The sequence below is a fragment of the Bubalus kerabau genome, chromosome 14 (genome assembly GCF_029407905.1).
Source record: "Bubalus kerabau isolate K-KA32 ecotype Philippines breed swamp buffalo chromosome 14, PCC_UOA_SB_1v2, whole genome shotgun sequence".
NCBI lineage: Eukaryota > Metazoa > Chordata > Mammalia > Artiodactyla > Bovidae > Bubalus > Bubalus kerabau.
Genome location: NC_073637.1, coordinates 54351745 through 54378735, shown reverse-complemented (window position 1 = coordinate 54378735; position 26991 = coordinate 54351745). Strand labels below are relative to the sequence as shown.

The window sequence follows — 26991 nt, the reverse complement described above, 5'->3', positions numbered from 1 at the left end:
TAGAGTGGGACATGACTGAGCTACTTTCAATTCACCTCACTTCATGTGGAGTGCATCATGTGAATACTGGTCTGGATGAAGCACAAATTGGAAACAAGATTGCCAAGAGAAATATCAATAACCTCATATATGTAGATACTCCTGCTGCTGCTGCTAAGTCACGTCAGTTGTGTCCAACTCTGTGCGACCCCATAGACGGCAGCCTACCAGGCTCCCCCGTCCCTGGGACTCTCCAGGCAAGAACCCTGGAGTGGGTTGCCATTTCCTTCTCCAATGCATGAAAGTGAAAAGTGAAAGTGAAGTCGCTCAATCGTGTCCGTCTCTTAGTGACCCCGTGGACTGCAGCCTATCAGGCTCCTCTGTCCATGGGATTTTCCAGGCAAGAGTACTGGAGTGGGGTGCTGTTGTCTTCTCTGATATATGCAGATGATACCACCCTTATGGTAGAAAGCAATGAGGTACTAAAAAGCCTCTTGATAAAGCTGAAAGAACAGAGTTAAAAAGTGGCTTAAAACTCAACATTCAAAAAACAAAGATCATGGCATTTGGTCCCATCAGTTCAGTTCAGTTCAGTCACTCAGTTGGGTCTTTGTGACCCCATGGATGGCAGCACACCAGGATCCCCTGTACATCACCAACTCCTGGAGCATGCTCAAACTCAAGTCCACCAAGTCAGTGATGCCATCCAACCCTCTCATCCTCTGTCGTCCCCTTCTCCTCCTGCCTTCATCCTTTCCCAGCATCAGGGTCTTTTCTAATGAGTCAGCTCTTTGCATCGGTGGTCAAAGTACTGGAGCGTCAGCTTCAGCATCAGTCTCTACAGTAGATATTCAGGACTGATTTCCTTTAGGATGGACTGGTTTGATCTCCTTGCAGTCCAAGGGACTCTCAAGAGTCTTCTCCAACACCATAGTTCAAAACCATCAATTCTTTGGCACACAGCTTTCTTTATGGTCCAATTCTCACATCCATATATGACTACTGTAAAAATCATAACTTTGCCTACATGGACTTTTGTCAGCAAAGTAATGTCTCTCCTTCTTTATATGCTGCCTAGTTTGGTCATAGCTTTTCTTCCATGGAGCAAGCATCTTTTAATCATGGCTGCAGTCAACATCTGCAGTGATTTTGGAACCCAAGAAAATAAAGTCTGTCACTGTCTCCATTGTTTCTCCATCTATTTGCCATGAAGTGATGCAACAGGATGCCATGATCTTCATTTTTTTTGCATGTTGAGTTTTAAGCCAGCTTTTTTCACTGTCTTCTTTCACTTTCATCAAGAGGTTCTTTAGTTCCTCTTCACTTTCTGCCATAAGGGTGGTGTTATCTGCACATCAGAGGTTATTGATATCTCTCCCGGCAATCTTGATTCCAGTTTGTGCTTCATCCAGCCTGGCATTTTGTATGATGTGTTATCCATTTAAGTTAAATAAGCAGGGTGACAATGTACAGCCTTGACATACTCCTTTCCCTATTTGGAACCAGTCTGTTGTTCCATGTCCTGTTCTAACTGTTGATTCTTGGCCTGCATACAGATTTCCCAGGAGGTAGGTAAGATGGTCTGGTATGGTCTGTTTAAGTACTTTACATAGTTTGCTCTGATCCACACAATCAAAAGCTTTGGAGTAGTCAATGAAGCAGATGTTTTTCTGGAATTCTCCTGCTTTTTCTATGATCCAACAGATGTTGGTAATTTCATCTTTGGTCCTCTTCTTTTTCTAAATCCAGCTTGAACATCTGGAAGTTCTTGGTTCATATACTGTTGAAGCCTTGCTCGGAGAATTTTCAGCATTATTTGCTAGAATGTGAGATGAGTGCAATTGTGCGGTAGTTTGAAATGTCTTTGACACTGCCTTTCTTCGTGATTGGAATGAAAACTGACCTTTTCCAGTCCTGTGGGGACTGCTGAGTTTTCCAAATTTGTTGGCCTAATGAGTGCAGCACTTTCTGATCCCATCACTTCATGGCAAAATAGATGAGGGAAACAATGGAAACAGTGACAAACTTTATTTTCTTGGGCTCCAAAATCACTGCAGATGATGACTGCAGCCATGAAATTATACAATGCCTGTTCCTTGCAAGAAAAGCTATGAGAAACCTAGACAGCATATTAAGAAGCAGAGGCTTTATTTGCTGACAAAGGTCCATATATTCAAAGCTATGGTTTTTCCAGTAGTTATGTATGGCTGTGAGAGTTGGACTATAAAGAAAGCTGAGTGCTAAATAATTGATACTTTTGAACTATGGTGTTGGACAAGACTCTTGAGGGCCCCTTGGACTGCAAGGAGATCAAATCAGTCAATCCTAAAGGAAATCAGTCCTGAATATTTGTTGGAAGGACTGATGCTGAAAGTGATGCTCCAACACTTTGGTCACATGATGCTGAGAGCTGACTCATTAGAAAAGTCCCTGATGCTGGGAAAGATTGAAGGCAGGAGGAGAAGAGGACAACAGGATGAGACAATTGGAAGGCATCACCAACTTGATGGACATGACTGAACAAACTCTGTGAGTTGGTGATGGACAAGGTATCCAGGCATGCTGCAGTCCATGGGTCACAAAGAGTAGGACATGACTGAGCCACTGAATTGAACTGAATGAACTGTCCTTTCTTTATTCACTTGTTCAGGCAAGATGCAGACTAATAAATATTTATGTAGGGAATCATAAAGAGAGAAAACATACAGAATACATTTCAGCAATGAATTCATCTTTTCAATTTAGAAATCATTTAGCTTTTGGTTCTCAAACTACGATTATCTTTCAAAGTATTAAAGCTATTGTTGCTGCTTTAGACTGTACCTACATACTGCTAGCACCAATGAACAATTTACTGAAAAAGGCTAATGAGTTACTGAAAAAGGCTAATGAGTTACTAAAAAAGTAAACAGCCTAATTCATAGTTTTCTAACTGATCTCCCTGTTTTCTAATTTGCTATGCTGGAGTATACATGCAGCTCTGGCCACTACAGAAGCACAAACTGGGCATTATCTACTGATTGATAAGTGCTGAGGTTAAGGAAATCAAATATTTTCTGGTCTGTTTCTATATATTTCTGTACTGAATGTACTTTGAGTGTTTTTGTTCATAACCATTTTTGACATCATATTTTTCACATAATATAATCTTTGACTATCAAAGATTTTCTTACTCTGTGTTAAAAACAGAAGAAAACATTAAGCTATTTGTTAATGTAATGTACAAGGTACATGTTCACCTTGGAAATGCTAATATAATTTTTGCAAATTTAATATAGTAGCATCTTGATCTTGTGAAATGATCATGGAACTGGTCTGACAAAGTCATACAAAACAGAATGAGTTTATGAAACTATGGTCATAATAGATGAAAGAATATAGTCACTATGGTTTCATATTTCACTAAATATAAAAGTAAATATTTTCATATATATAGTGTAACAGAATTTAACATAAAAATAAATTTAAAAACCTCTGAAACCATCTTAATGCTCTTTTAAGAAAGTGAATATTATGAAGACAGAACCCAGAATAATTCTATACAAAGAACTGAAGTTGCAATTCTTCATAAATTATGTTTCAGGAATAAAAGCTATGAAGTTAATGATCTGGAATAGTCATTTAAAACTATAAGATTCTAGAATAGATACAGTTGTGAAACAAGAGAGTATAAATGAATGAGTGATAATGATCCAAAGCATAAAGTTATTGGATGTTAATTTTAGAAAGACTCACAGCATGTTGAATAGATTAAACATTTTGTATTGAAAAAAAAATCTATTGATGCTTTAAAATTACATGTAATAAAATATGAACAGCTGGTTCTCTTTTATGGCTTTCTTTGCAAGAAATGATTATTTTCTACTGGGATAATTACCGACTGATTTATTTTTTATTTCCATTTGCTCACATTTTAATGTCCCTAAACACTTAGAAGAGGTCATTGTTTGCAAGTAAAAGTATTTGAAGTGACCAAAAAAAAAAAAAAAAACTGTCTAATTTTAATACCTTTTCAATCACTGGCTAAATATATATTATACTCAATTTTTCCATGACAATTTCAAACATTGCCAAATCAAACAGAAATTCCTAGATGATACCTACCATGATAACTGAGCACAAAAAAGCCACTTGTTGTGAAATCACTGTGGAATTTGATTAGAATCTGATTTGAAGTGCTGTAGACTGATTCCAAAGCAGTATTGCCACTGAACTGTCCAATCTGTGGTGAGTTTTGGTCTGGTCCATCCCTACAGGGGAGAGACAGGGCAGGGAGCGGGAAGGAGAATGAGATTGATGTTTTGGGAAAGTTTCACACCAAGTATTACATATGAGATATAAAGATGCAGTAGATGAAATAATCAGCACATGCCAAATCATATTGGTGTATGTTTATTTGGATGATAAAATATTTAAAAATGTAAAGTGAGAAATAGATCACATTTTCACCTAAATGAAATGCACTCATATTGAGTGAAGTCGCTCAGTCGTGTCCGACTCTTTGCGACCCCATGGACACCAGGCTCCTCCGTCCGGGGGATTTTCTAGGCATAGTACTGGAGTGGGTTGCGCCCATATTAGCTGTAATTAATTAAATTGCCTTGGCTTCCTGGTCACAACCCAGATCCTCCCAAATGCTGGAGGTTTTCCCTCCTTTTATTTTCTTCAAAATAATCTTGAGAATCATAGACTGTTAAATTTAGAAAGAATTTTAGAGGTCATACAGTAATTCAATTAACAACCTGTAAAAAATTAATTCTTATGTTTTCTTTATAATTTAGAGATATTTCAATTAACAGGATAATAATAATACAAAATAATATGATGAATTATTATGACAGAAATTCAGTAGCTGTATTAAGCAACTTATTGGAATATAGCCTTTTAAATTTCAGTAGTTTTGAAATACAGAACTTTCTTACCATAAACTTACTCTGATTTAATTCCCAGGTTTTGCACATTATTTTAATAACAAATTTGATCTTCACCCATAAAGTTTTTGTTCTATGTGTTTAGCTACTTCATGGCAAACAAACTGAAATCTTTTTTATTTGTCTTATTCTACAAAACACACTGTCACCTTCAGTTATTCACACCAGTTCAAGCATCAGATGGCAATCTGTATAGAGGACCGTGATATATTTTTACTCCTATCCTATTTCACTGTTATACACAGTTGAATCAATCAATAACAGAGGTCTTGGCTTACCATACAGTGATGAAATCATAGATTGGTTCTGTTTGTAGGACAGTAAAGTTGATGTAGATTCCATTCCCAGGGGGTACTTTTACGAGCCAAAAACAGTCTTGAAAGTTTGGATATTCATCTGGATATCCAGGAGAGTAAATGGTTCCATTCATTGCAGTTATATTCCCTCCACAAAGAGCTACAGAAAAGATACAATATGTTTAAGTAGAATCATAGTAAATTGATTACAAAATTTGCAAACATTTCATACCTCTTAGACAGTATAAAACACATCTGTGTTATGTTTCCACCTCAGTTAAGGTATATAAAATAAAGCTGGAAACCATGAACCAAACAGAGTGAATGTTTATTTATTTTTCAGCATGAGGTATTCTACATTGTTTTTCACTATCACTAGATTAGTAAATTACATTGTATTTGCTTTTTTCAAATACTTTATCCATATATATATAAATATATATATATATATATATATATATATATATATATATATACTGTTCAAAAGTTGAACAGTATATCATGTATATCATGTAGAAATATAAGGACTTATAAGAGGATCAAGGCGTTTTTATTTATTTATTTTAGAAGAAATGAGCCCAAATTCAGTAGCAGTATCTGGGCTACTGTTTTATAAAAGAATGATTACTAAACAAACACACATGCAATGACAGACATCGCATAGGAGAAGCTCTAACGTGTTAACCAACTTTACTTCGGCATCCAATAGAGAAGGTTAGGACTCTTGACCCAAGAATGACAGAATTAGTTCTTTATTATGGGTTTTAAGGTCTTTGCTAACTATAATTCTTCAACTGAAAGGAAGACTCTATATTTAGCATGACATTTGAAGAGATAAAACAAACAGAAAAAGAGTACCAAAACAAGAATTCTTAAACACAGATTATATCACCTAAAAGATAGCTTCAAGTTAGAAGCATACCTTCACACCTTGGAAGTGGATGATTCCAGTTACGACTCACTCCATGAAGGCAAGTGAGGGCTGAATTTCCAATCAGTGTATATCCAGGGAAACATTCAAATGAAATGGTTTGACCCACAGTAAAATCATTGCCGATTACAAAACCATTTCGAAATGGGCGTGGATCAGGACAGCTTTGCAACTGATAGGCTGGAAAATGTAAAAAAAAGAAAAATTTCCTTTCTGAATTATGAAAGACCACAAGAGGGTACTATTTTCAATCTGCAAAATAGAGGTAGTGCTGCTTGCAGTTGGTTAGAAATAATGATTTGGGTTTATAGCAAGTTATGTTAATGATTGTATGTTCTTATGTCTATAATTTTCATATTAAAATTTTAGCATAATTTATTAAAATGCATTGTTTAGTCACTCACTGATGAAATCTATTTAAAGTTTTAATGAAAATATAAATTACCCTTAAAGCCACAATTTTAATCAAACATACTCTGATCCCTTTACCTAGAATGCAATTGCTTTCTGGTTATATCAGACGTATATAAAATAAAATAAATATATGTGTAAGCCTAATTCTGAATCTTTCTGAAGTTCTTAAGCTAATTTTCCCTCTAAAAGAAATAAATCACACTCTATCAAGTTTTTCTAAAGAAGTCATTTAACAATATAAAGTACTAGGAAATAATTTCCTTCTAACACAAATTTTGTAATCCAGTCATCATTGAAGCACAACTATTTTATTTGTTCATACTAATATTGTTCTACACTCTACATGAGAGCAAAGATCCTGCTTTTATCACTGTATCCTAAAAGCTTTGCTTACTCCCTTTTACATATTAGGTGCTTAATAAACACTGCTGAAAAAAATTTGAACCTATAAACAGTATATATACTCATATATTATTAATATTTGAGATTTTATTTTTAAGAAATTCAAAACCATATACAGTTAGTAAAATTTAAATTACCAGCAGAGATTATTTTTCTATTGACTATTTAAATTCCTTTTGTAAAAACTTTTTTATTTTTCAGTAATTCCAAAGTTACTCAAAGGTTGCAATAGAAGGAACTATGGCATCAACAAGGTTTCCCAGTAGTTAACTCTGATACATCTTCATCATTCTCTCTCTCTTTCCCTAACCCTGTCCCCATCACATCTGTGTGTGTGTGTGTATATATGTGTGTGAACACACTTTCTTCTTTTCAAATTAGTTGAGAATAACTTGACATATCACTTCTATTTCACAAAGAAAAGGATACTCCAATGTAACCACAAATAAGAGAACATTAACATCGAGCATATTAAATTCAAAATTTCCCAAATCAGAAATTTACATTTAAGGTTGAATAAGGGGAGGCCTTACAAATAGCTGTGAAAAGAAGAGAGGTGAAAAGCAAAGGAGAAAAGGAAAGATATAAACATCTGAATGCAGAGTTCCAAAGAATAGCAAAAAGAGATAAGAAAGCCTTCTTCAGCAATCAATGCAGAGAAATAGAGGAAAACAACAGAATGGGCAAGACTAGGGATCTCTTCAAGAAAATCAGAGATCCGAAGGGAACATTTCATGCAAAGATGGGCTTGATAAAGGACAGAAATGGTATGGACCTAACAGAAGCAGAAGATATTAAGAAGAGGTGGCAAGAATGAACAGAAGAAGTGTACAAAAAAGATCTTCACGACCCAGATAATCACGATGGTGTGATCACTGACCTAGAGTCAGACATCCTGGACTGTGAAGTCAAGTGGGCCTTAGAAAGCATCACTACAAACAAAGCTAGTGGAGGTGACAGAATTCCAGTTGAGCTATTCCAAATCCTGAAGGATGATGCTGTGAAACTGCTGCACTCAATATGCCAGCAAATTTGGAAAACTCAGCATTGGCCACAGGACTGGAAAAGGTCAGTTTTCATTTCAATCCCAAAGAAAGGCAATGTCAAAGAATGCTCAAACTACCACACAATTGCACTCATCTCACACGCTAGTAAAGTAAAGCTCAAAATTCTCCAAGCCAGGCTTCAGCAATATGTGAACCGTGAACTTCCTGATGTTCAAGCTAGTTTAAGAAAAGGCAGAGGGACTAGAGATAAGATTGCCAACATCCGCTGGATCATGGAAAAAGCAAGAGGGTTCCAGAAAAGCATCTGTTTCTGCTTCATTGACTATGCCAAAGTCTTTGACTGTGTGGATCACAATAAACTGTGGAAAATTCTTCAAGAGATGGGAATACCAGACCACCTGATCTGCCTCTTGAGAAATTTGTATGCAGATCAGGAAGCAACAGTTACAACTGGACATGGAACAACAGAATGGTTCCAAATAGGAAAAGGAGTACATCAAGGCTGTATATTGTCACCCTGCTTATTTAACTTATATGCAGAGAACATCATGAGAAGCGCTGGACTGGAAGAAGCAGAAGCTGGAATCAAGATTGCCGGGAGAAATATCAATAACCACAGATATGCAGATGACACCACCCTTATGGCAGAAAGTGAAGAGGAACTAAAAAGCCTCTTGATGAGAGTCAAAGTGGAGAGTGAAAAAGTTGGCTTAAAGCTCAACATTCAGAAAACGAAGATCATGGCATCCGGTCCCATCACTTCATGGGAAATAGATGGGGAAACAGTGGAAACAGTGTCAGACTTTATTTTTCTGGGCTCCAAAATCACTACAGATGGTGACTGCAGCCATGAAATTAAAAGACGCTTACTCCTTGGAAGGAAAGTTATGACCAACCTAGATAGCATATTGAAAAGCAGAGACATTACTTTGCCAACAAATGTTCGTCTAGTCAAGGCTATGGTTTTTCCTGTGGTCATGTATGGATGTGAGAGTTGGACTGTGAAGAAGGCTGGGCGCCAAAGAATTGATGGTTTTGAACTGTGGTGTTGGAGAAGACTCTTGAGAGTCCTTTGGACTGCAAGGAGATCCAACCAGTCCATTCTGAAGGAGGTCAGCCCTGGGATTTCTTTGGAAGGAATGATGCTAAAGCTGAAACTCCAGTACTTTGGCCACCTCATGTGAAGAGTTGACTCATTGGAAAAGACTCTGATGCTGGGAGGGAGTGGGGGCAGGAGGAGAAGGGGACGACAGAGGATGAGATGGCTGGATGGCATGACTGACTCGATGGATGTGAGTCTGGGTGAACTTCGGGATTTAGTGATGGACAGGGAGGCCTGGCATGCTTCGATTCATGGGGTCACAAAGAGTCGGACACGACTGAGCGACTGATCTGATCTAAAGGTCCCTAAGTTGTTATCTAACACATCACTCTATATTTTAAATTTTAATACTCTAAAGTTTTCAGAATTAGTCAACAGTCCTTTAAGGATATTAAGTGCTTAAATTGTCATTTTCATTTGAATTAATATTCCATAAGCAAAATATGTCAAATCCAAAAAGTCAATTCAATTTAGGGTAAATGTATATCAAGGCAATGGCAACCCACTCCAGTACTCTTGCCTGGCAAATCCCATGGACGGAGGAGCCTGGTAGGCTGCAGTCCATGGGGTCACTAAGAGTCGGACACAACTGAGCAACTTCACTTTCACTTTTCACTTTCATGCATTGGAGAAGGAAATGACAACCCACTCCAGTGTTCTTGCCTGGAGAATCCCAGGGACGGGGGAGCCTGGTGGGCTGCCGTCTGGGGTCGCAAGGTGTCAGACACGACTGATGCAACTTAGAAGCAGCAGCAGCAGCAGCAGTTAGGATATATTATTCTATTAAATAAATCCTTTCAATTTTCAATCACATTTAAAGGTAATTTTTCTCAGTTTTATTAAAATATAATTTATATACATCACTGCATGAGTTTAAAGTGTACAGTAGAGTGATTTGACTTAGATATTTTGTTCCAGTTCCAGTTTAGTCGCTCAGTCATGTCCGACTATTTGTGAATCCATGAACTGCAGCACACCAAGCCTCCCTATCCATCACCAACTCCCGGAGTTCACTCAAACCCATGTCAATTGACTTGGTGATGCCATCCAACCATCTCATTCTCTGTGGTCCCCTTCTGTTCCTCCTCTCAATCTTTCCGATAATCAGTGTCTTTTCAAATGAGTCAGCTCTTCGCATCAGGTGGCCAAAGTATTGGAGTTTTAGTTTCAACATCAGTCCTTCCAATGAACACCCAGGACTGATCACCTTTAGGATGGACTGGTTGGATCTCCTTGCAGTCCAAGGGACTCTCAAGGGTCTTCTCTAATACCACAGTTCAAAAGCATCCATTCTTCAGTGCTCAGCTTTCTTGATAGTCCAACTCTCACATCCATACATGATTACTGGAAAAACCATAGCCTTGATTAGACAGACCTTTGTTGACAAAGTAATGTGTCTGCTTTTTAATATGCTGTCTAGGCTGGTCATAACTTTCCTTCCAAGGAGTAAGCGTCCTTTAATTCCATGGCTGGAGCCACCATCTGCAGTGATTTTGGAGCCCAGAAAAATAGTCTGTCATGGTTTCCATTGTTCCCCCTTCTATTTGCCATGAATTTATGGGAACAGATGCCATGATCTTAGTGTTCTGGATGTTGAGCTTTAAGCCATCTTTTCACTCTCCTCTTTCACTTTCACCAAGAGGCTCTTTCATTCTTCTTCACTTTCTGCCATAAGGGTGGTGTCATCTGCATATCTGAGGTTATTGATATTTCTCCTGGCAATCTTGATTCCAGCTTGTGCTTCATCCAGCCCAGCATTTCTCATGATGTACACTGCAAAGAAGTTAAATAACCTGGGTGACAATATACAGCCTTGACATACTCCTTTTTCTATTTGGAACCAGTCTGTTGTTCCATGTCCAGTTCTAACTCTTGCTTCCTGACCTGCGTACAGGTTTCTCAAGAGGCAGGTCAGGTGGTCTGGTATTCCCATCTCTTTCAGAATTTTCCACAGTATATTGCGATCCACACAGTCAAAGGCTTTGGCATAGTCAATAAAGCAGAAATAGATGTTTTTCTGGAACCCTCTTGCTTTTCCCATGATCCAGCGGATGTTGGCAATTTGATCTCTGGTTCCTCTGCCTTTTCTAAAACCAGCTTGAACATCTGGAAGTTCACGGTTCACATATTACTGAAGCCTGGCTTGGAGAATTTTGAGCATTACTATACTATCGAGTGAAATGAGTGCAATTGTGCGGTAGTTTGAGCATTCTTTGGTGTTTTCTTTCTTTGGGAATGGAATGACCTTTTCCGGATGTTTTGTGAAATGTTGACTATGATAAGTTTAGTTGGCTGGATAATCTTGAATAGAATAAAATTCAGAGACACCTGAATAATCCTGTGATAATTTATGCATTTCACCTTTCTATGCTTTTTAATTTAATAAGGATGTATAGGAAATACATTTTAAATGATCAGGAGAACGTTCTCATCCTAATATCATATATAATACAGGACCTAAATCCTAAATGTTGTCAGTAATAGCATTAATGTGGAACCAAGTCCTTTAGTAGAAGAGTATCCTTATCAATAATTATATACAATTCATTCTTCCAATATTCAGAATGTTTTGAAATTTGCATCACAAACTTATGTAAAAATAACATTGATTCTGTGAATCTGTATTAACATTTCAAAAAATGTTATTAGCTCAAAAATATAAACTCAGTAAAAGAAGAGATAGTTTTTAAATTCAACATAATTAACAAATAATATCTAGTGATCATTGCTATACATGATGGCTCATGTCAATAATATTAATATTATATGAATAAAAGTAACAAATGCTATATATTTTTATTTTATTATGCAAATAAATATTTTTTTCAAGGACATATTGACTGAAAAATGCAGTAAAAAATGTTCAGATTCTAGTTTTTTCACATTCAAACAAGAATTTTGCTTTGAAAGGCCAAAGGAAAATGAGGGCATGGCAAGAAGATGAAGTCAGGTTTAAGGTGAATAGCAAAGTGCTTAGCATAAGGCCCCATACACTTGTTAGAGAAGAACCACAAATATACTTCTGAGCCTTTTAGATGCAAAGAAGAAATTCAATCAGTTTCCCAGAAGTTTCTGAAATTAATTTCCTCAGGAATACAGGACATTTTGTACAGAAATGTGACAGTTATGATTTTCTGTTTTATATACAGGATGATATGTGGTACTATTAAATTATGTTTGCAAGCCTAAGCTAAACTGTAATCACTGAGACCCATGTGCAGTTGGATGTTACAATGTCTATTTTCAGTTCAGTTCAGTCACTCAGTCGTATCTATTTGTGACCCCATATCTGGGGTCGCACAGAGTCGGACACAACTGACACGACTTAGCAGCAGCAGCAGCAGCAGCAGTCTGCAGCATGCTAGGCCTCCCTGTCCATCACCAACTCCCAGAGTTCATGCAAACTCATGTCCATTGAGTCAGTGATGCCATCCAACCATCTCAATCTCTGTCATCCCCTTTTCCTCCTGTCCTCAACTTTTCCCAGCATGAAGGTCTTTTCAAATGAGTCAGCTCTTCATATCAGGTGGCCAAACTATTGGAGTTTCAGCTTCAGCACCAATCCTTCCAATGAACACTCAGGACTGATCTCCTTTAGGATGGACTGGTTGGATATCCTTGCAGTCCAAGGGCCTCTCAAGAGTCTTCTCCAACACCACAGTTCAAAAGTATCAATTTTTCAGCACTCAGCTTTCTTTATAGTCCAACTCTCACATCCATACATGACTACTGGAAAAACCATAGCCTTGACTAGACAGACCGTTGTTGGTAAAGCAATGTCTCTGCTTTTTAATATGCTATCTAGGTTGGGCATAACTTTTCTTCCAAGGAATATGCATCTTTTAATTTCATGGCAGCAGTCACCATCTGCAGTGATTTTGGAGCCCCAAAAAATAAGTCTGACACTGTTTCCCCATCTATTTCCCATGAAGTGATGGGACCAGATGCCATGATCTTAGTTTTCTGAACCCTGAGCTTTAAGCCAACTTTTTCACTCTCCACTTTCACTTTCATCAAGTGGCTCTTTAGTTCTTCTTCACTTTCTGCCATAAGGGTGGTGTCATCTGCATATCTGAGGTTATTGATATTTCTCCCAGCAATCTTGATTCCAGCTTGTGCTTCATCCAGCCCAACATTTCTCATGATGTACTCTGCATATAAGTTAAATAAGCAGGGTGACAGTATACTGCCTTGACGTACTCCTTTTCCTATTTGGAACCAGTCTGTTGTTCCATGTCCAGTTCTAACTGTTGCTTCCTGACCTGCATACAGGTTTCTCAAGAGGCAGATCAGGTGGCCTGGTATTCTCATCTCTTTCAGAATTTTCCACAGTTTATGTGATCCACACAGTTAAAATTTAACTACTCTTAAATTTCTTTTTAGGTATATACTTCTATTCAGCAAATATTTATTGTGCTCTTACTCTTCTAGGTACTTGAGACACATCAATGAACAACACAAAGATCCCTGCTCTGGTGGAGCTCATGTCCAAAAGTATCACCTACTTGTGAATCAACTAGAAATCCAGAAAAACTTGAATTAAATTTTTTAAAAATCACATGATCATTACATCCTTTAATAATTAAGGCAGTGATGTAATTAAAGTTTGTTACTTTTTATTGAATATTATAATCACAGAACTGCATTGTTTGAATAAATATTATAACTTAAACATTTACTTTTAAATCTCAGACTTTCAAGATCTGAAGTGACAGTAAAAAGCAAAAACAGAAAACACCAAAACAAAAACTACACTAAATAATTACTAATGATATACAACATGGTAAATATTTTATAATCATTTCATCACAAAGTTCAAAACAACTTATCTGAGAGGTACTCTTATTAACTCTATCATGAAAATGAAAAAATGAACTTATGCCCTATATCACTTAAGACTGAACATAGAGAATCTACATTTAAGCCTAGGTCTTCCAGAGTCTAAGCTTTATATTCTAAAGGGATGAAATTCATGCTCAAGGTCATGCAGCAGACTTATATTGGAAATAAGCCTAATATAATATGATTGACAAAGTATTTATTTATTTCATATTCTCAAAGCAGTAGAATGATATCAATGAATATTATGTTATTCTTTCATTATAAAGTAAAAGAGAATAACTTTACATATAGTAGATGAGCACCACAAAATATCTTTTCAATATACTCATTTTGATATGAAAGCAAAGACTCAATCTTACATTTCCCCATGTCCTGTCTGACTGCCTGGCCTTGATTTGTTTTATTTGATTGTGTATTAAAATGAATTAAATAAAAAAATAAATAAAGTGAATTAAATATTTTTTCATGGTTAGAATTTGTAAGGCCTCAAAAAGACATAATTTCCCCACATTTGGTTGCCTGAAAATTGCATTATTTAAAACTCTTCCTAACTGAAGCTTGCCTTGGTTAGGCTCCTTTTTTCTTTCTAAAACACAACATAGAAAATACTTAAGAGTTAGAGTGCTAATAGCTGTCTATAGGCTAAATAATTTCTCATTTTGTATTTTTCACTCACCTTGGTACACAATGTGAAACCCTTGTTTGTTTTGTGAATAGTCACTGTGAAAATACAAGCTGGTTTCATGGGTTGTGCTAAACAGGGAAGATGGTATTTGAGGACCACTAAGTCGCCCAATAACAGTACTAGTTTCTGAGGATCCACTTCTTACTTCCAAATAATCATGTATGGTTTCTGTAGAAAAATTTACAAACTGTAGATGGACACCTAAGGAAGAAAAACAAATATTATGCTACTTTATTTTTTACCAAATTAAGTGCATGCATATACACAAACACACACACTCACATTAATGTTCTTAAGATATATTTGCATTTAGGTTGAGAGGCATACTGTCAAGATCTGGGCCATGGGTTTGCTGTCTGCTCAGAACAATTAGCTTTGCTATAGTTCAAAGTAATAGAATACTGCTCTCAAATGCTATAATTTGTCACATGGGAAAAATCTCATTTTACTACAATGTCACCATAGCAAAACTAATTAAGAAAGTAGCTTTCTTGCTCTTTAATACCATTTAAAATTAGATCAATCAATTCTTAAAGATGAAAAGCCACTCAATAATTTTTATTTTGTAAAAGGCCAATTTGAGGGCAAAATACGTTTGCAAAGTTTTATATATTAACATAATCAGATTTCACAACTGTGTTAGAAATTAGTCACATACAGGGGATAAATCAACTTCTCCAAAATATCATTTTGAGGCATATAATTTTCAGTATGCTGTTTTAATATTTTCTTCTCAGAAGATAATGCCAAATGTTATATAATATATGTGATAAAATCTAGGGGTCATTGTTATTTGCTGTATTACAAAATAATTTCTTTATAAACATAACAAATATGTGATAGTGAAATGCCTCTGGGGTAAAAAAAATAAAAGTCACATTGAGGTTGTTGTTCAGTCACTCAGTCATGTCAGACTCTGTGACCCCATGGATGGCAGCGTGCCAGGTTTCCCTGTCCTTCACCATCTTCCAGAGTTTGCTCAAACTCATGTCCACTGAGTTGGTGACCTTAAAGAGGTATGTTCACCTAATTCAATTAATATCCAATTTTTATTGAATTTTATGTTTTGTTTTCACAACTACCATTCTTCAACTTGTTAGTGATAATATCTGATATTTTTTTGTGTTTTTCTTTCACTAGGCACTATTTTAAGTTTTTTATATGCTAACATTCCATGCTCGTGGTTACTTGTGAGAATGAGGAAACTGAGGCACAGGGAAGCTCAACATTATGCTAGGCTTACACAATATCCTAAAAGAGCTGAAATTACAACTCAGATACTCTGGCTCTTGAGCTGTTGCTCTTAGTAACTAGTGAGGTTTTCAAGTCAAGTCATATTTTGTTCCTGCAAACAGTTACATGCAAATCCTCTGATACATGGAAAAAGAATTCTATGAACAAATAAATTTGGGAAATACTGAAAATATGCTTTAAAATATTAAATACATTCCTGGATAAACAGAAAATCTTCTTAGAAGTTTGAACATGATTATCTTAAGATGTGAAGCTATAAGAAGTACATATTTTTCTAAAAATTTCTCCAGAGTAATCTTTTCACACATTATATTATCAACAATATTTGCATAGATGTGAGAAAAAATATTTCTTTAACTTTATATGTATTCAATTTTCTTTTAATGTTTATAAATTATTTGTCAAATACACTAGAACCAATATTTGAGGTAACCAATATCAAAGAAAACAGTGGGAAAACTTAAATGTAATCAAATCAGAAATAGTCTCCTGTTTTTATTTCTAAAACAGAGAAAGAGATGCATATACTTTTTAAGTTTTAATAAACTTAATTTTTAAAATAAATGAAGCATTAACAAGAACTATGATGATATGACACTACTGCAAATATATCTATTAATTTATTTTAAAATATTTCACTTATCTCCATAAGCAACATGGGATGAGCCCTCTTAAGTAGCTAGGAAAAGATATAAGAATAAATATATTGTTTCAAATCTATCATTCATCTATTCGCTTTCAATCAAAAGGCATAGAATTTGGCTATGACTTCAAGTTAAAGGGTGTTCCTATGTTGGAGCTAAAATAATTATCCTTAGAAAGTTCCACAGCATTCTTCTCTCAGTGACTTACTATTCTCCCCAAACTTCAAACCAGTCACATAGTGCTCAAGTTTGTTGAATTTCTTTAGCTTTGTTATCTTCATTTTTCCATATGTTATTCTGTTTACCTAAAATTTCTTTCGTGTTCCTCACAGCCTGACCCTCTTTTCTGGGCTTACTTATATTTAAAGCCACAGTTCAGGCATCACTTCCTCTGGCAAACCTTTTTTTTGCATTTCCTGGACTAGGTTGGATGTCTGTACTAAGCTTAATCCTGTACTCTTTAATTTACTTCACTGCAATTGCATATTTGACTATCTGTCTCCTCATCATGACTGTAACTCAACTGGGAAAAAGTGCATAGTCTGTTTTACCATGCATTTATCCCTAGCACTTAGCAAAATACCTGGAGTATGATATGTACATACTCAGTATAGAATTCCAAAACTATGAGTTTCTACTAATTTACATAAAACATTCTTAATGAATTACTATTCTGAGGCTATTGACGCTTTTGGGTAAATGCATGCATGCAGTTAACTTGCTTCAGTTGTATCTGACTCTTTGCGACTCTATGGACCATAGCCCACCTGACTCCTCTGTGCATGGTATTCTCCAGCCAAGAATACTGGAGTGGGTTGTCATGCCCTCTTCAAGGGGATCTTTCCAACCCAGGGATCAAACCCACACCTCTCACATCTCCAGCATGGGCAGACAGGTTCCTTACCACCAGTGCGACCTGGAAAACCATTGGGTAAATGAGGCATCTAATAAGAGAGTTGGTTCTGTAATAGCTCAGTTGATAAAGAATCTGCCTGCAATGCAGGAGACCCCAGTTCGATTCCTAGGTTGGGAAGATCCGCTGGCCAATAGATAGGCTACCCACTCCAGCATTCTTGGGCTTCCCTTGTGGCTCAGCCGGTAAAGAATCCACCTGCAATGTGGGAGACTTGGGCTTGATCGTTGGGTTGGGAAGATCTTCTGGAGAAGGGAAAGGTTACCCACTCCAGTATTCTGGCCTGGAGAATTCCATGGTTTGTATAGTCCATGGGGTCACAAAGAATCTGACACGACTGAGAGACTTTCACTTTCACTCTCAATAAGTGAGATAATACAGAATATCTTAACTCTAAATATATTAGGTTTGTATTTCAAGGAGTATCTACATGTTATTCTTCTGCGATTTAATGAATAAATCTATCCCCAATCTAACACTGCTATTTATGCATTTATAAACTAGTGGGATATGAAATAGCTGCAAGAGAATATGTTAGTGATACAAGAGGGAAATAATTTATTATTAAATGTATTATATATATTTAATGCTATATATATGAACCCTGGGAATTATATTATTAGAATTAGAAAGGTATTATTACATCAACATGGGTATTTAAATCTTACAGTAGGAAAACTGTACTACTTTTAAAATGTATAAAACTTATTTATTTACTATGAATATTAGATTCATAGATTACCAGAAAATAATTTTTCTATGTACTACTTGGCTACAATAAGCAGAAGAGAGTTACAAAAACAAAATACATGAAAATCATATTGCATTTATCACTACTACACACATCTAAGTCAGGCTATATTCATACATATTGTCTGGAAAATATCATGGTTTTTCTATTTATCAACTACCTATAAAATTTAAAAATGCCCATATTCTTTCAGTTATCTAAGAACTCCAAGTGAAGCACATGTAATCACAAAGTAAACTATAATTTGTGAATATTTCATTAAGCTCTTATTGTACTTTGATACTTTTTAAAGGATGAATTAATAATATAAAAAACTCTTTCATGTGTTTTTAATATACGTACCAAAACCTATGGGCAGCTTTATTGTCCACGTGCAATCTAAACTGCTGGGGTAGTTTCCAGGAAACCCAGGGCTGAGGATCACACCACTGAAATCTGACATTGCACCACCACACTGAGCTGCAAGAGAATTGAGGTCCCACTTAAGCCAAAGCACTTTATTGTATCAAAAACAGACTGAAACTATTTCGAGTATGAATCAAGTCTCTGAGTTAAAACTGACAGAAATTTGAATATTTTCAATCTAATTCACCACATAGCAGTATTCAAATATAATCAATTGAGAAGGCACTTTGTAAAATACATAAAAGGATAATGTATTTCCTTCCTCAGCTGTAAATACAAGCTAAATCAATTACTGAACAGAGAAGAGTAGTTCATGTGCAGTGAATACAATCAAACAAGAAGCACAGATCCTTTTCCATAGTGAGCAGTACATTTCTGATCCAAAGCATGTCTAGAAATGTTTTGATTCATTCAAAAGATGATTCATTTTAGAATAAAATCAAGCCAGCAACACTCATTCTAAGTATTGTAGTGAGGAGAGTTTCATTTCCCAGTCTTCCTCTTTTCCTCTTTTTGTGAGGAAGCTAAAGGTTTTTAAGTAAAATATTGGTTTCTATTGATAATATGCAAGGGATTCACAGACTGTAAGATATGGCCTCACTTTATCCTAAAATAATCTAGACAAAAAATAGGGGAGTATAACACAAGTAAAAGATGCCCCCATATTTGAGAATTTTGGGATAAATTTATACTTTTTTAGAGTCCCTATTATACTGATTTATTATAGATGAGCTAACCATAATCTATAAGAACAGATAATTACCCATTTTAATTTTACATGATTATATAGAATTATTTAACGTGTAATAATAGAACTGCAGTCTAGAAGCTAATTCTTTCCTCTTAGTGTACATTTTTATCTTTTTGTCACAGAAGGACTAAAATGCACATCTCAGTTGTTGGTTGAAGAATCAGGTTTCATGACTGCACATCAGGTTAGAAAGTTACCTGTACAAGTACCTGCAACTTCATTCATCTATTATTATGAACAGCAACAGACAGATATTCAAACTTCAGCTTATATATCATAAAGGCAAATTCAGTAGAAAGTTTATCAATGTTCTATGTGATAGCAGCAGCTAGTTTGATAGCTATCTTTAGCTATGTGAGCTGAATAAATTATGTATCAAGCAGATTTTACTAAGGGGATATATATAACCTTGTAGTTAATCTGCATATAACCTTTCTCTAAAAGTTGTAATTATCACTGTGTAATACAAAAGGAATGGCAACCCACTCCAGTGTTCTTGCCTGGAGAATCCCAGGGACGGGGGAGCCTGGTGGGCTGCCGTCTATGGGGTCACACAGAGTTGGACACAACTGAAGTGACTTAGCAGCAATACACCTGTATATTTTCCATCCTTCTCAAATCTCAGCTCATCCATCTTTAAACCACAGCAGTTTTCAACATATATAAACCACTAATGCTCACCAATTAATTTTCCTAAAATTTGATTATCTACATATATTTATTACACAATCAATAATTGGGAATTATAGAGAAAATATTTTGGCCAATCAAAAGTACTTTAAAAGTTCCTGGAAATAATGCAATTGTATATTTGTTTTGCTTTATTCTGAATTTTAAGTGAAAGAACACAAGGACTCTCTTTTGCTTTCTTGCCTTCACAATCTCAAGTGTTTGAGCTACTCTCTGTCCCTCTAATTCTGCTACTTTCTATCTCTTTAGAAATGATCTCAAAATCCTGTCCTCTGCACTGCCCACATTGCTAGAGTGTAAATCTCAAAATCAGAGAAGGGAGAAGGAAAGAATAAAAGAAAACAGATAGTGAAAGAGAAAGAAAAATAGCAACAAACCATGAAAACAAGAATACAAACACTGCATCTGCCTTCAGGTCCACACCCCCGCCTATTTTCTCAGTGACTCTGCAAGCTCATGCCCACCTGGGCCTTAATGACAACTCTGTGCTTCACCAGCCGTTTCATAGGAGACTCTTTTGAGCCCTATTATACGCTTTTTTCTTAAGGACACAACCACAGCGTAGTCCTCCAAGTTAAAATCATCTTTGATTTTTCCTTCAGATTTGTCTCTATTACATAGAAATCTCAAGTGATTTTTCCTTCCTTCTACCACAATATCTGGCAGACTGTTTATTTTTCAGTTTATGAGATTGAACCTTGAGACCTGATGACTACAGTTTTAAGGCATTCTTTGAATCAGCCTCTTGCCTTCAGTTTCTCCTTAAAATGTGGAGAAATATTTTTTACACTACATATATAAAGAAAACAGGATCATACTGAGAATCACTTTAAGCCTTTTTATACTTGACTACATATTATAAACTTTGTTCATGTTATTAAATATTCCATTATAATGTTCACTTTCCCTTTCCCCATTATTGGACCCTTAAGTTGTTGCATATTTTTCATTATAATACCACTGTGGACACCCTGTGTATTTCAGGCTTGGTGTTAAATATTTTAATGTGTTCTCTCATTTCATTCTCATAATGGGCCTATTACTATTCCATACAACAGATAAGCAAACAGAATAATATACTTGCCATGCAAAGCTATTGCACCTTAGCTGAAATTCAAATGTAGATACATTGCACATCAAAATATGATCAGTATTTAATACAGTTTCATACAAATTTAGCCTATATAAATTCAAAATTTCTAGTTTAATTTTATTGAAATATCACTTCTATCTAATACTTCCCTTGTTAACAATATTCAATGGAATATAGATTTAATCAAAACACAATATTTACATAAAAACTAAGCAATTTGTTAAGAGTAATAACCGAAGCTACTAATACAGCAAAATGGAAACATTTTCTCCATCATTCTAAGTGAATGTCAAGAAAGATATCATAAAAACTATACATACTAGAATCTAAAACTTTAATTTGTTCACTAAACTATATTTATTAGATATGTACTTAAGATACTAACTGTTCTTGGCAGTAAAGAACAGTAATGAATAAAAGACCGAAACTCTCTGCTTTCACATCAGCAAAATATATATATTATTTTAATCTTTATCATCTCAATTTTATACTTAATTGGATATATACATACCCCATATTCATAACACTTACATAAATGACATTATCTGTATATATAATTTTTATAATAATTACTATATGTATACACGCTATTTGTAATTGGTATTATATGCATAAGTTATTTATAATACCTAAAGAAATAAATCCTTCCAAAACTGTCATTCAATCTAAAGTCTGAATGCTTTTACTATTGTTTGTCAATAACAGACATCTTTACTCAAACATTAATTTCCAGTATTCTCTAACAAAAATTGTGCATATGGCACATAGGCATCACAGCCTGAATTGTGTCCTCCTAATATTCACATGTTAAAGCCCTAACTCCCAAATGTGACTGCATTTGGAGATAAGTGATATCTCTTTTAAGGAGATAGTTAAAGTTAAATAAAGTCATGAGGGTCGGGAGCTCTAATCTAATAGTACTGGTGTACTATCGGGGAGCTCCCTCACAGTGAAAAGGCCATGTCAAGATGTAGGGAGAAGATCATCTTCTACAAGTCAAGGAAAGAAGTACTCCAAAAATACAACCCTGCCACCACCTTGATCTTGAACTTCTAGCTTCTAGAAATGTGACAAAATAAACTTCTGTTGTTGAAGTCATTTAGTCCATAGCATTTTGTTACACTAGCCCAAGGAAACTAACACATTACAGGTTTGTTCACTGTAAATTGGTAGGTTTTTAGGTCACACCGATTCTTTTATTTTCTTCCTACTCAGAAAGGGTAATCTTCTTCATTCATTTAATTACATCTGCCATTCAATACCCTTTGTAAATTTTATTGACTGCCTATATTTCCCAATGGTTTCAGTCAACACGATTCTCATCTTTCTTAAATTCCATCAGGTAGTCAATGGCAGTAAACACTAAATCACTCTCCTATTTCATTTCATTTATTTCTACAACTCTAAATGGTAAACAAATGTTTTAATGATGGAGATCATAACTCACACTTTCTTTTCATACTGTATCAGTTCAGTTCAGTTCAGTTGCTCAGTTGTGTCTGACTCTTTGCGATCCCATGAATCACAGCACGCCAGGCCTCCCTATCCATCACCAACTCCCAGAGTTCACCCAGACTCATGTCCATCGAGTAAGTGATGTCATCCCGCCATCTCATCCTCTGTCGTCCCCTTCTCCTCCTGCCCCCAATCCCTCCCAGCATCAGAGTCTTTTCCAATGAGTCAACTTTTCACATGAGGTGGCCAAAGTTTCAGCTTTAGCATCATTCCTTCCAAAGAAATCCCAGGGCTGATCTCCTTCAGAATGGACTGGTTGGATCTCCTTGCAGTCCAAGGGACTCTCAAGAGTCTTCTCCAACACCACAGTTCAAAAGCATCAATTCTTCGGTGCTCAGCCTTCTTCACAGTTCAACTCTCACATCCATACATGACCACAGGAAAAACCATAGCCTTGACTAGACGAACCTTTGTTGGCAAAGTAATGTCTCTGCTTTTGAATATGCTATCTAGGTTGGTCATAACTTTCCTTCCAAGGAGTAAGCGGCTTTCAGTTTCATGGCTGCGGTCACCACCTGCACTGATTTCATACTCTGTAGAGCCCAGCATATTAATGGTGGCACACAGACACCAGAATTTTAAAAATGAAAAGAATTAAGGTGGATAGAAATAACTGGAAGCTGCATTAAATTAGGGTAAATATTTGGGCTCAAATTTCAAAGTCTCAAGTGTTCTTTTGATACATGATACATCTCATGGGGTGTCATGCTCCCTTTGGTAGACTCTAGCTTTCTTACCTATTTTGGCTCAAGAGTAAGCAGTAGAATATTTACTTGTTTTCCTGATCTATGAGTATGAGTAATTCTACAACATTATACTGAGAAAACTCTCTGGGAATCAGAAAACCTAATACCGTTTCTCAATTTGTAGTTTTAAGCCATACATTGATAATTACGTTGGGACAAAAAAATGTAAACTCTAAAATTAAAAAAAAAAAAAGGAAACATTTATCTGGGAATATAATTTTCATAAAACCTGCAAAAGTCAAACTTTATGTTTGAAAAACAACATATACAAGGTTTATCTTTAAAATATCTAATAAATAATTTATAGTTCTTTAACTCACCCAAACAAATTGGGATTGGATAATTCCATCTTCTTACAGGTCCAGGCATACATGTAATATGAGAATGGCCCTATATAAACAAGACAGTACAGTTCAGTACACATTTTTAAAAGTCTAAATATCACACAGGATAGTGAGTGATACTTATGAAAACAATATATTGCATTGTAATATTTTAATACTATTGAAAATCTTAGTGTGACTTAAAACAAGGAAGGTAATTATATACACTTGTGTTAAAATGTAAAAAAATAACAAGATTTTGGTAGAAAAATTAAGACTGTATATCACATTAAAATTGTGATTTTAACATTGTTCTACCAAAACATGTTCTACTAAGGTACTGCAATAATTACACAAGGGAAATGGCCATATACATAGTGGTTTATAATAAAGTGCTATAATACTCAAGGTGAGATAGATAAAAAATGATTATAAAATTTTTTTATAAAAATATGAAAAGTCAACTAAGGTATATTAAATTTATATAGAGTCTAGAAAAACTTAATGTTCTACTGAGACTAATAATTAGGAATAAAAGTTTAAAGACTATAAATCATTCATTTTTATTTCCTCTAAGGAATTTATTGATTTAACATGTGAAATAGTTTCTGTCTCATTTTTTTCCCTTTCTTTCTTAATAGGTCTATGCTTCAGGGAGATTTTTATGAGGCCATAAATTCAGACCCTTTAAAAAACTTGCAAAAGATTATTAATATAAATACATAAATTGAGAATTTACGCTGTAACTCCATATTTTTAGCAAAACTTATTTGTGGTCATTTTGTTAATGAATCTGGGGAATTTATTATCATGGAAGCTTTATTTAATGCTTTAAGTAGCACTTTCATTTTTATTTGCAAATTCTGAAAATCTAGGAGTTTAATTTTTATATCTTATGTGTACAGAGATAAAAGGAAACATTTATTTTGATTCCAAAATCATCTTTGATTACTTGCAAACAAAACAATTTAGTTCATTCCAGCAATTTCTCTCACAAATACCTCATTGACAAATTGAATACCTTTTGATTTAATAATGTTAAATTATGCAGCCTGAGATCAGTATTGTTTTATAACTTCTGTATTATTAATCATTAATTTGTTAAAATATTCTGAAAGGGTAATGAAATTCAAAGCTAAAATTTTAAAATAGACCTACCTGAAGAGAATAGCCTTGATCACACTGAAAGGATACTACATCACCAACCATGTATCTGTCTCCAATTTTAATCCCACTGCTAGGAGTCTGTGGTTCAGGACAGGAATCCAAACCAATAGCTAAGAATAATTAGCAGTAAAATGTAACTTTCAAATGATGAATGCTTAAATCATGCCTAAATTACCATAATTGAATATTGATGTCATTAAAACTAGATTTACACTGAGACATTAAGGATATTCTGTGAATAAGATTTAACTGTATATGGTTACAGCAATGTGCTTGGGAACTACACCATAGAACTATTTGAATTTTCATTGGCACCAACCATTAATTAGCTGTGTGATTATACCTAAACTCTTCTTTAATTCTCAGCCTAAACATCTTCTGTGATACAAGTAAAAATTCCTAAAAAGAAACTCGCTAAATAAAAATAATAATTTACTGTGATGGAATTATATTTCTAAAACATTCTAAGTAAAATGACTAAAAAATATTTGCTATTTTGTCCATATCACTTGGTAGCTTTTTCTGAAATGGAGATGATAATTCAAAACACTTGCATTATTTTTACATTAACAACTTATTTTTCAATATAAAAAATAAAAGCATACTAAAAATAAAATGTTTTTCTAAAATGTTTCATTTAGTTTAGCGTTTTTTTAATTGAAGTATATTTGACTTACCATGTTGTGTTAATTTATGCTGTATAGCAAAGTGATTCAGTTATTATATATATACTATATATATTTATATATATATATTTTATATTATTTTCCAGTATAGTTTATCACAGGATATTGAATACAGTTCTCTGTGCTATATACATCAGGATCTTATTATTTATCCATTTTTTATAAAATAGTTTACATCTACAAACCTCAAATTGCTACTCTGTCCATCCTACCCTCCCTCTCTCTTGGCAACTACAAGTCTGTTATCCATGTCAGAGTCTGTTTCATAGATAAGTTCATTTGTGTCATATTTTAGGTTTTACATATAAGTGGTGCCATCCAGTATTTGTCTTTTTCTGACTTACTTAGTATGATAATCTCTAGGTCAATCCATGTTTCTGCAAATGGCCTTATTTCTAAAATTATTCATTTAAATGCTCAAAAATTGTTTGATTTTTTTGCCAAAACATTTTTTAAACATGTGAATATATTACTATCAAAAACCTTTTTATCTTCAATAGAAGCCAATGTTTGTTATCTATTTCTCTACAGTTCACATTTTGAGCTAATCTAATACATATCTGTGGAGAAGGAAATGGCAACCCACTCCAGTATTCTTGCCTGGAGAATCCCAGGGACAGAGGAGCCTAGTGGGCTGCCATCTGTGGGGTCGCACAGAGTCGGACACGACTGAAGCAACTTAGCAGCAATACATATCTGATGGTTTCCCAGGTGGAGCTAGTAGTAAAGAACCTGTCTGCCAATGTAGGAGAGGTAAGAGAGCCAGGTACAATCTTTGGGTCAGGAAGATCCCCTGGAGGAGGAAATGGCTACCCAATCCAGTATTCTTGCCTAGAGAAACCCATGGACAGAGGAGCCTAGTGGGCTATGTCCACAGGGTTGCAAAGAGTTGAATATGTCTGAAGCAACTTAGCATGCATGCAATACATATCTGAATGGATGAGAGGAAGCAGTCACCACTCCAAAATCATTATGTGCGTGTGTGTATACTCATTATAAATATTCACTGTATATAATCATTTATTTAAAAGTCATTAAAACCTAAATTCTAAAGAATAACAATACTTTGGCCACCTTATGCAAAGAGCTGACTTGTTGGAAAATACCCTGATGCTGTGAAAGATTTAGGGCAGGAGGACAAGGGAGCAACAGAGGATAAGATGGTTGGAGGGCATCAACGATTCAGGAAAGCAACTTCAGAAGATAGTGAAGGACAGGGAAGTCTGGCATGCCTTGGTCCAGGAGGTCGTAAAGAGTTGGATATGACTCAGTGACTGAGTAACAACAAAAAGTATGACAATATCATATAGATTCTTTCACTCCTTGACCATGTTATTTCTCTCTGATAGATGCTATCATACTTAACACCACCCTATCCATCATCTTTGTTGCATTTGACATAAATTAATAATGAATAATTATGTAATTAGTTATTCAATATTTATCCCCTTCTGAGAATATAAA

At 35.2% G+C, this 26991-nt stretch overlaps 1 protein-coding gene across 3 annotated transcripts in view; it reads right to left on the bottom strand.

The window, feature by feature from the left end:
• CSMD3 (CUB and Sushi multiple domains 3) overlaps positions 1-26991 on the bottom strand; it is a 1475959-nt gene that overhangs the window by 131153 nt on the left and 1317815 nt on the right. For all 3 annotated transcript variants that reach the window (XM_055546406.1, XM_055546407.1, XM_055546408.1), the window contains 7 exons: positions 24833-24951; positions 23672-23741; positions 18494-18610; positions 14581-14790; positions 6129-6317; positions 5189-5366; positions 4084-4229 (listed from right to left, as the gene is read on the bottom strand). In XM_055546406.1, the coding sequence (XP_055402381.1) occupies positions 4084-4229; positions 5189-5366; positions 6129-6317; positions 14581-14790; positions 18494-18610; positions 23672-23741; positions 24833-24951 (1029 nt within the window). The remainder of the gene's footprint in view (positions 1-4083; positions 4230-5188; positions 5367-6128; positions 6318-14580; positions 14791-18493; positions 18611-23671; positions 23742-24832; positions 24952-26991) is intronic.